General features: G+C 44.1%; 1 protein-coding gene across 1 annotated transcript in view; it reads right to left on the reverse strand.

Annotated features, from left to right (window-relative positions):
- The window catches only part of WDR61 (WD repeat domain 61), a 28,932-nt gene extending 18,167 nt beyond the window's left edge, over positions 1-10,765 (reverse strand). The window contains exons 1-3 of the mRNA XM_044285338.1: positions 10,570-10,765; positions 7,363-7,390; positions 5,981-6,086 (exon numbers count right to left, since the gene is read on the reverse strand). Coding sequence (XP_044141273.1) covers positions 5,981-6,086; positions 7,363-7,390; positions 10,570-10,581 — 146 coding nt within the window. The 5' untranslated portion in view covers positions 10,582-10,765. The remainder of the gene's footprint in view (positions 1-5,980; positions 6,087-7,362; positions 7,391-10,569) is intronic.
- Positions 10,766-11,259: the final 494 nt, after the last annotated feature.

Consider the following 11,259-nt stretch of genomic DNA (forward strand, 5'->3'; position numbering starts at 1 on the left):
TTTTACAAACTTTGTTAACCCCTTTAGGTGCCCCACAAGAATTAAATGAAAATGGGAATAAAATTTCAAAATGTAACTTTTTTTTAGCAGATTTTAAATTTTAATCTATTTTTTTTCTGCAACACATCAAGGGTTAACAGCCAAACAAAACTCAAAATCTATTACCCTGAATCTGGAGTTTACAGAAACACCCCATGTGTGCTCAAAAACTAATGTATGGGCGCACAGCAGGCTTCAGAGTGGAAGGAGCACCATATGGCGGTTAGGAGAGAGTATTTAGCTAGGATGGTAATTGGGAGCCATGTCGCATATGAAGACACCATGAGGTGGCCCTACAGTGGAAACCCCCCAAAAAGTGACCCCATTCCGGAAACTACACCCCTCAAGGAATATTTCAAGGTGTGTAGTGAGCCATCAGGCGTTTCACAGAATTAGGAAACACTTGGCTGTGAAAATTTAGAAAAAAAGAAAAAAAAAAAAAAAAAAATCCAGAAAAAGTTGCTTGACACCCACATTTTTCACTTTCACAAGGGGTAGCAGGACAAAATGCACCCCACATTTTGTTCCCCCATTTCCCCCCAAATACGCAAACCGCCAATATGTGCTAAAAAAAGGATGTACGGGCGCATGGCAGGGCTCTAGAGTCAAACAGCTAAATATGGATATTGCTGACCCGAATTGGCAGACATGGATTTTAGCTGCCATATCACATTAAATCAAATCCTGAGATCCCCAGAAATGAAAAACCCCCAAGAAGTGACCCCAATTCGGAAAGAGTATCCCCGAACGTTTTAAGTGGTGGAAAGGGTACTTTTTAGCAAACAGGAGTCTCACAGAAGGCAGAATTACTTGAGAGAAGCATTTCAAAGCACACATTGGTAAAAATGAAAAATTACTAGCAGACCCCAATTTTTCACGTTCACAAGGGGTTAAAGGAGAAAATACCCCCAAGTATATGTTCTCCATTTTCTTCCCATTTTGCGAACACCCCATATGTGCTTGTAGCCTGCTGTATTGGCGCATAGCAGGCCTCTAGAGGCAAAGTGCTAAATATGGTTTTTGCAGGCCTGAATTGGCAGACATGGATTTTAGCTGCCATGTCGTATTAAAAAATTTTCCTGAGGTCCCCAGAAATAAAAAACCCCAAGAAGTGACCCAATTTCGGGAAAAAGCACCCCTGTATGGACATTTTAAGTGGTGGAAAGGGTACTTTTTACCAAACCGGTGTCTCACAGAAAAGAATATGTAGTGGTTGTTGCAAAGTGGATATGCAAGCGAGGTGGACTAAATCATATAAAAAGTGGAAATATCACAGGGAGCATAAAGGATGAAATTAAATTAATATTCCATGGAAGAACAGTAGATTCTGAAGCAGTCCTGCATGCACAGGCCAGGTTTTGCATTGGTAATTATCCCTCTTTTGTGACACACTGAATCTTTTTTGGGTCCTTCCCTTTCTTGCTGTCTGGGGGACTTGACCTGGAAAATGTTGCCCTGGTACAACTCAGGCACCATGACTCCAGAAGTACTGGGACCTTCCCCGGCCTGGGTTTGATAAATTAGGGCCTTGACAACCACCTCTTGGAACTGAAGGACAGTTCCTCTCTGGCCTGAAGATTGAAATAGGATGTACGCATTGCACATTGCCATCTGTACAATGTGTACGGCCTCATAAGTTGATCTGCAAGATCCACCCCTCCCATGTGCCTATTGTAATCAAGGATGCAGTCTGGCTTGTTGACAGTGGTACCTTGTACAACAAAAGATGAATATATTATATAGTGGTAGGTGGATAAATAAATACCCTTCCATATAAGGAAATAAAAGGATGAATATAATATTATAGATTGTGGCTGGTAACACAATAAAATCAATGTGACCAAAAATGGACTGATTCATTGATTTTATTGTGTTACCATCCACAATCTATAATATTATATTCATCCTTTTATTTCCTTATATGGAAGGGTATTTATTTATCCACCTACCACTATATAATATATTCATCTTTTACTACATCCGGTATTAGATTGGAAGTTTGGCACTCTTCTTCTCCTCCCCGCTTATCGGTGTTGTCTTGTCCAACTGGTTTGGACCTAATCACTTCACTGGTAACGTTTTTTTTCTATTCACTTCATTTGACATAGTGTTAAACTCCGTTGACACTAATTGGAGCAGCCTACTTCCACCCTGTTGTTTTACATCCTTCACATAACGTGGTCATAGTCCTGTTGGCGTCCTTTTCCACTTCTTCAGGGGTATCTAGTTGATCCCTCGAAAGAATTTGGTTAACCTTGTTTCTCCCTTTTTTTTCTCCTTTTTCACGTTTTCAACCTCATACAGCAGCAGGGCAGTTGGCGCAAGTGTGAATGATGGTCAGTACAAGGACGTCCCTCTTGTCCTTTACTTAACCACCAGCATATTCTCATTGCGGAGAGCCCTACTTTCGCCCAATCTCACTGGTTCCTACCAGAGATCTAGAGAGGCCTCTCTGATTTTTGCACACTGCGCCACAAGCCACAGTACCCCTGGCAGTTAGGGACCCGAATAGGGGGATACTGGTATAATAGTTATCCACATAGAGGTGGTAACCCTTATCCAGCAGTGGGTGCAGTAATTCCCACAATCCTTCCCTACGTAAATGCGGAACTTGTGGGTGTACCCGGAGCAACTCTCACAGAGTTTGTATATTTTATGCCATACCTTGCCCGTTTGATAGGCAGGTATTGGCGGAATCTAATCCTCCCTTTAAACAATAATAGGGACTCATCTACACTGACCTTTTTCTCTGGGTTGTACACCTCAGCAAACTTGTTGCAGAAGTGGTCAATGACAGGCCTAACCTTGAACAGTCGGTCAAATGTTGGGTCGTTTTGGGGTGGGCACTGTGAAGTGTCATTGTAGTGTAGAAATTCTCGGATTAATTCAAATCGCTTCTGGCTCATGGTCTGACTGTAAATTGGGAGTCTGGTAGAAAATGTCAAATCCAATATTGCCTAACATTTGTTTTTTTTATTACGCCCATATGCAGGACGAGTCCCCCAAAACTTCATCATCATCTCTGCTGCATCTACTGGGGTCCAACCTAAGGGTCTAGCGTATGGCAAACTAGGGTTCTGAGCAATGAATTGTTGGGCCACCATTAAATTTACAATAAGAAGAATATTTTGAAAAAAATCTAGCTCAGTGAAGCCTGCACAATCAGAATTCCTGAGTTGCCCACAAACAGGGGGTGGGGTCCATGTGGGCTCACTCTGGGGGGCTGCATCCTCTGCTACCCTGGGGTGCCTTCTAGAGGGTCCCTCGTCAGCGGATGATGATGAGGGGTGGTAGAGAAAAGTGGCATCTTCTTCTCCCTCACTGGCAGACTCCGTATCGGAGTCAATCATGGCGTATGCCTCTTCAGCTGAGTATAGTTGTTGGATGGGCCATTTTTATTTTATTGGGGTGTAACGTGTGAAATGTGGAAACCTTTATTTAGTGTGAGGGGTGGGTATGTAGTGTTTTCACATGTGAAGGGGCTTGTAGAAAATGTTTTATTACATTTAGAAGAAAGGTTGTAAAAAAAAAAAAAAAAAAAAAAAAAAAAAAAAATTATTTTTTTGCAGAAAAAAGTCTTCTGCACAAAAAAGTGTTTTTTTTTGCACAAAACAAATAAAGTATTTTCTGCACCAAAAAAACAACAACTTTTTGCAAACTGAGCAGACGCGATCAGTAATGATCAGTGCTCACTGGTTGCAAAATGCACGTACGCTGATGGTGCGTTTGTGCAAAAATCTAAACTGACACTAATTGAAATTGTATATATCTATCTAACTACCACTAACTGCAGTTATTTTCTCGCACACAAAAAAAACTTGAAACCCCCCCCCCCCCAAAACTGCCGTCTCAAGCTACATGTGAGAACCTTCAATTGAATGAATTATTTGTTTTTAATCAACACGATCATGTACACCTGAGTTGCTATATTGGTTAATGATGTTATGCACTGTAATCATATGAATTTATGGACACAACATTGGCACATAGCACTTTATGACTTATTGTCTGTTTTTAGGGAGATAAAATTATGCACATTCTCCTGTATATTGTTTAACACTGTTTTTATGGATATTGATGTATAATCATGTAATCACTTTGTTAATTATGTATGCTATATAAGCACTTGATTTTGCACTATGTATTATGGCTTGACAAAGGCTCCATGGAGTGAGCTGAAACGTTACTGTCTACACATGGGTTAATAAAATACCCTTTGTTTTTCACGGATATTTGATTGCTGCCTTGGCCTTTTTTGCATATATATATTTATATAAAGCCCTAACTAACCAGTTCTTTTTTAACAAAAATAAATAAATAATGAAAAATAGGCACAAACAAATCTGCACTAATAATCCCAGGTGATGATCAGGCAGGTACGCACTGAAAAGCACTTGGCGGTCACAGCTCACACGCAGAAAAAGTGATGCAGAACTGAAAAATGGTATAAAATAAATAAATAAAAATGCACGGACCAAATGGCGTCCGTAAAAAAAGGATGGGGGAGACGGAGGGATCTGGAACAGCTGCAAATGAAAAAAAATAATAATCTGTGCAGCTACTCCAGATGTTGTTGTTTTTTCCAGCAGCAAAAGGTTTAAATTCGCAGTGGTGGTACACCACAAGTCCCAGCAAGCCACAGCAGCACAAAAAGGCACAGAACCTCTCTGCATGCAGTCACAAGCTAGAATGGCTGCATGCAGGGAAGTTCTGCCTCTTCCTGTGCAGCTATAGCGCTGCCATTGGCCGCAGCGTTGTTCCAGCCAATCGCAGCGCTAGCAGGGGACCCAAAACACTGGTGTCCCCTGCCTCACCTCGGATGTGACCGGTGCTGACCAGTTCAGCACTGGCCCCTGACCTTCTTCCGCCCCGCAGCTTCTGACAACTTCCTAAGCTGCGATGTGCCGGTCTCATTGATCGGCCAATCGCAGAGCTTGGAGCTGCAGGGGGGCGGATCCGCACCATGCTGCCCTTACCTGGCATGGCTGCTTGCCGGTAAGAGCAGCCATGGCGCCGCGATTCCACCCGGATCTTCCCCCAGAGCCCTGCAGACCTCATGAAGTACATGTACGTCATAGGTCTTTAGGTCCCGTCCAGATATGACGTACATGTACGTGGTCTTTAAGAAGTTTAACGGATACCTCAGACACATACCATGCAGTGGCTTTGTAAAAAATAAAAAAATAAATTATATATATATATATATATATATCTGTTTAAGGGCTCTTTTACACCTGCGTTCTTTTCTTCCGGCATAGAGTTCCGTCGTCGGGGCTCTATGCCGTAAGAATCCTGATCAGTTTTTATCCTAATGCATTCTGAATTGAGAGAAATCCGTTCAGGATGCATCAGGATGTCTTCAGTTCAGGACTGGAACGTTTTTTGGCCGGAGAAAATACAGCAGCATGCTGCGCTTTTTGCTCCGGCCAAAAATCCTGAACACTTGCCGCAAGGCCGGATCCGGAATTAATGCCCATTGAAAGGCATGGGCGCTCTGACGTCATTCTGGAGCGCCCCGGGAGCCGCGCGGACGGTAAGTATACCGCTCCCCCGCTCCTACTATGACAACCAGGACTTTAATAGCGCCCTGGCTGCCATAGTAACACTAAACGCATTTTGAAGACGGATCCGTCTTCAAATGCTTTCAGTTCACTTGCGTTTTTCCAGATCCGGCGTGTAATTCCGGCAAGTGGAGTACACGCCGGATCCGGACAACGCAAGTGTGAAAGAGGCCTAATGCATGCTTTTTTGGGCTGGACTCTGCAGAATTGAAAAGCGTAGTATACTATGTTTTTGTATCTATTTTCCCCCCCAACGTTTATATGTGGGGGCAACAAAAGTTATGGCTCTCAGAAAAACTAAAAGCCCAGATTCATTCAGATAGAAGATGTTAGGCAGTCCTCTTAAGATTTGTATCCAGCAGAAAATATAATCAACTTACCATTTCCAAACTTTCACCAAATCATCTAGGGAACCACTAATTACAGTTTCTGTTCCGTCATTTTTATTCTTCCCCCATGCTACAGACCATATGGCATCAGTATGGGCTGCAAAAACATATAAAACATGTATTAATGTGATAGCACAAGTTCTAACAAAAGTGTATGGCTGCAGAGCAGGGGTGGACATGGACAGTAGAGGACCCCTGTGCAAGAATAGGATGTGGCACTTAAAGGAGTAATGGAGTGCTTAGATATTGATGACCTATCCTCAGGACAGTAAAAAGTATTTGAAGACAGCATCAATGTCCCAATTTTTAGCAAGATGCACGGTCACCAGCGACCAGGCTCATCTCCGCTCCAAACTGTAAAGAATAAAGAAGATCGTGACCAGCGTCTTCTCTTTGTGCAAGTTTATTCCAGTCCACACATAAAACAAGGCAACGTTTCAGCTTGAGAAAGGCTTGGCATAAGCCGAAATGTTGCCTTGTTTTATGTGTAAACTGGAATACACTTGCAAAAAGAGAAGACGAGGGGCACAATCTTCTTTATTCTATCCTCGGGAGAGGTCATCAACGTCAGATTGGTGGCGGTCTGACACCCCCGCCGATCAGCTGTGATCATGTCACTGATCATGTCAGAGCCTTGTCCTCCAGGGTCATTAATATCGAAGGCGGAGTACACATTTTCGTTGAAGACTGTTGAAGATTCCGCAAAAAAAGAGCGCACGAAAAAGTCCAGGCAGTAAAAAAATAAAAAAATAGGATTCCGAGCAGAAACTGAATGGGCTCCACTGTAGTCAATGGAGTCTGCTCAGCTATGCGCCCTATCCAATACTTCTGCCTCCCCCTTTCACAGCTAATTTATCAAGTGACAGGCTCATCATTGCGCTACCTTGCTAGGACTCTACAGTCAGTCTTTCATCTGATGGATCAGAGTCCATCAGAAATGGTGAACCTTGGTGCCCTTTTAAAGTGGTATGGGCCCCCCTTGCCTAAATGGCGCAGTTGCACCACCTGGACCGACCTGTCTGACTGCATCTTTTGATGAAAACTGAAAATATCAGCTAGAGATGCAGCTACTAAGTCAGGGATGAGCATCCTCCGGCAGTCCAGCTGTTCTGAAACTACAACTCCCAGAATCCTCATTTCACTTCTATAGGAGTTACAAGAACAGCGGAGTAAGTGTGCATTCTGGGAGTTGTAGTTTCACAGAAGCTGGAGTGCCGAAGGTTGCCGATCCCTGTACTAGATCATGACCATGGACCATTCTGGAGAAAGTGAAATTGGTGCTAGTGTGTCCAATACTCTGGGCTCGACTGAGGACAGGGACTGCGGTCAGTGAGGACTCTACATCAACACCGTGTAGATTATTTGTTTCTTACCTTGCTCTTGCTTATGCAGGATACTATACTGTAGAAAGATAAAAGGAGGCATTAGTAGGCAACAAGCTCTGCGGCTGTTGTAGACATGTGCACATTTAGAGGATCCACAGCAGATCCACCGTCTGGCGAATCTGCAACGTTGTACAGTACCAGCTAAATTTAGGTCTGTGTAAAAAAAAAATAATAATAATCCAGGGTAAACTGACCTGCATTGTGGATTTGAAATCTGCAGCATGTCATTTTATACTGCCGATCTCCACCGCAGATTTAGCCCTTTGCAGTAGAGAGGGTGAAGTCCACATCCATCTCGGTGGCAAAACATCATGTAATATATGTGGATTCACTGCAAAATCCACAGCAGTCTTCTCCCTGCATTTTAAATCCTGTGTGGACGTACCCTAAATCTGCAGCATGTCAATTTATGGCGTGGATTTTTTTATTGCAGAACTGACCCAGTAAAATCTGTGTCTAATCAGAAACATTTCTACCATGGAATCCACAACAATAAAAAAAAAAACAATCTGGAGTAGGATTTTTATCTGCTGTGGATTTCCAGCAGAATCGCTGTAGGTTTGTTTCGTTTTTGCATAAATCTGCAGCATTTTACTCATGTGCAGCTGTTCTCTTAAAGAGGTTATGCCATCCTAGACAATGGGGGCATATCGCTAGGATATGCCCCCACTGTCTGATGTAGGTGCGGGTCCCACACCAACAAGGAGAACAGAGCCGGGGAGAGTTGTGGCTGGAGGACCCCGGATTTCCAGGGGTCCAGCCACCACCAGGCGCAGCTCTCCGCCTCTCCCAATAAAGTGACTGGGAGCGCATGCGCGGCCACCGCTCCCATTCATTTCTATGGGGCCGACGGAAATAGCCGAGCCTGGCTCGGCCATTTTCGGCGGCTCCATAGAAATGAATGGAGGGCAGCTGCGCGTACGCAGTGCGCCCTCCGCAACATTCCCCGCTCTGTTCTCCTTAAAGGTGCGGGTCCCAGAGGTGGGACCCACACCTATCAGACAATGGGGGCATATCCGAGTTATATGCCCCCATTGTCTAAGATGGGATAACCCCTTTAAAGGGGTTCTCCAGGAATTAAGAAAATGAAAGTATGTAAATATTACTTTATTATAAAGATATGCCCAAATACCTTTCATTAGTTATAAAGGCTCGTTTTATCTGAGAAGCAATCATTGGGAGAAATGAAATGGCTGCCGCCCTATTAGTACACGCAAAACCTGTCCTAATCACCCAGAAGGACAAGTTACTTCACAACACTGAGGTAAAGAGCTGTCTCATATTCCTCCTCTCTACTCTACCTGTCAGGGATTAGGATCCTGAATACAGATGAGAAGATCTTCGGCCTCGTGCACACGACTGTGCCGTTTTTTGCGGTCCGCAAAAAACGGAAGCCGCCCGTGTGCCTTCCGCAATTTGCAGAGCGGAAGGCCCATTGTAGACATGCCTATTCTTGTCCGCAAAACGGACATGCTATATTTTTTTTTTGCGGGGCCTCTGAACGGAGCAACGGATGCAGACAGCACATCTTTTGCGGCCCCATTGAAGTGAATGGGTCCGCATCCGAGCCGCAAAAACTGCAGCTTGGATGCGGACCATAACTACGGTTGTGTGCATGAGGCTTTCAGCTGAATCTCTGTAGGAATGGAGTTCATGAGGAGACATGAAGAGAGGACGGACAGGACAGACTGTTGTAATATAGGGCTGTGGTAATGGAGACTGCATACAAGAGCTGCTGCTCATTAGCCACATCTGCTCATGAACTCCATTCCTACAGAGATTCAGCTCAAGATCATATTAAACTGTATTCAGGATCATAATCCCCGACCAGCGGAGCAGAGAGGAGGATGAGGCAGCTCTTTACCTTGGGGTTGTGAAGTAACTTATCCTCCCCTGTGATTAGGACAGGTTCTGTGTGTACTAAAAGGACGCCGGCCATTTTGTTTTTCCTAATGATTGCTCCTCAGACAAAACGAGCCATTATAACTAATATAAGGTATTTTGGAATATATTTATAATGAAGTAATATTTACGCATTTTTATTTTCTTAATTCCCGGAGAACCCCTTTAAAGTGTACCTGTACTTTTAACAAACTTTTGATGTCACAGTGACATCAAAAGTTTAGATTAGTGGGGGTCCAAGTGCTGAGACCCCAACTGATCACTAAAACATGGAGAAAGAAGAGCTCACACAGACTGTGCTTCCTCTACTCTCTGCAGGCGCCGGACTCATAGACTTAGGCCTGTTTCACACTTGCGTTGTTGTTTTCCGGTATTGAGCTCCGTCAGAGGATCATAAAACCGGGGAAAAAAAATTCTATTTAGTCCTCATGCATTCTGAATGGAAAGAGATCTGTTCAGGATGCATCAGGATGTCTCCGTTCCGTCAGCATTCCGTTTTGTGACCGGACACAAAACTGCTGCAAGCTGCGGTATTGTGTCCGGAAATAGTAACAGAAAAAAATTGTTACTCATGCACACAAACGTATTTTCTTTCCGTGTTCGTTCCGTTTTTTTTGCAGACCGTATACGGAACCATTAATTTCAATGGGTCCACAAAAAAACTAAGGTACTCCGTGTGCATTCCGTTTTCATATCGCAAAAAAAATAGAACATGTCCTATTATTGTCCACATTACGGACAAGGATAGTACAGTTCTATTAGTGGCCAGCTGTTCCGTTCTGCAAAATACAGAATGCACACGGAAGTCATCCATATTTTTTGCAGACCGCAAAATACATAAGGTCGTGTGCATGAGCCCTAAGTCAATGGTGACAAATCAGCTTTTTTAGGAATCTAAAAAAACGAATCCATCACCCAATAACTTTCAATGTATTTAGTGAGGGATACGTTTTTTTCCAATTTGATTTCACACAACCGCATCCTAACGACGGAACGGATGCATCCTGATGTGCAAAATCAAAAGGGATCCTCTGCTGGATCTGAATACCGGAATTAACAACGCAAGTGTGAGTGGGTCCTGCTCCAACGGTGGGGGTCTCAGCACTGGGACCCCGACACAAAAAAGGTTTGTTAACACTTCGAGTCACGTGACTGTGATTTTAATGTACAGAAAAACGCAGTGGCCAGCTATTATCTGCCATGGTCACACTGTGCACTATTTAGGGGCTGGGGAGGCAGCTGCGGTTTGCAGCTGTAGATAGTCTGAAATGGAGCCTATTACAGGAGCGTTACCTGCGTGCTCATGACCAGGCGTCAGGATGAAGGCGCTGAGATGCACAGGACGCGGTTATCAGGGGCACACGCTCCAGCAGTACTTCCCTCCCGACCTATCGCCTCTTTCTTGTTGCTATCAGCGGTTTACAGGTCCCAGCGCTGGCAAATGTCGCCGTTTGATGACGTCAGCACGGAACTTCCAAGATACTAGGGGAAAGACTGTGCTTCTCATATGTCTGCTGGCTAGGGCTCCTGGAGATGTACAGGGATCATGTGACCACGAAGGGGGTGGGGTGTCATGCTAAAAATCCTGCGCTCAAGGTCGGGGGGGTCGCTGGCTTTGGGGGCTGTAATGCATCTTCTAGGTCAGAGTTAGCAATCCCTGGCAGTCCATTGCTTGTGACCCCCACCATGCTGGCCTGCGTGGCTGACTGTGCTGTGGTCATAGAGCTGAACAGAGGATGTTGGGAGTTGTAGTGTCACAGCTGGAGTTCTGTGGGTCAGGTTATACTTTCAAAAGTACTGGTTGGGGGTGGAATTATCTTCTGCATGAATACATTTTGGGAAGGGATGATGCGCTAAAGAAGTATAATTAAAGAGTCTCTCCAGTCTACAGTTATTGATGCTCAGGACAGGTCATCACTATCAGATCAGTGCACTATAGTTTCTGATGCCAACGTAGGTTGCGTTCAAATCTCCATCTACCAG

Source organism: Bufo gargarizans, chromosome 3, assembly GCF_014858855.1.
Source record: "Bufo gargarizans isolate SCDJY-AF-19 chromosome 3, ASM1485885v1, whole genome shotgun sequence".
NCBI classification, from domain to species: Eukaryota; Metazoa; Chordata; class Amphibia; order Anura; family Bufonidae; genus Bufo; species Bufo gargarizans.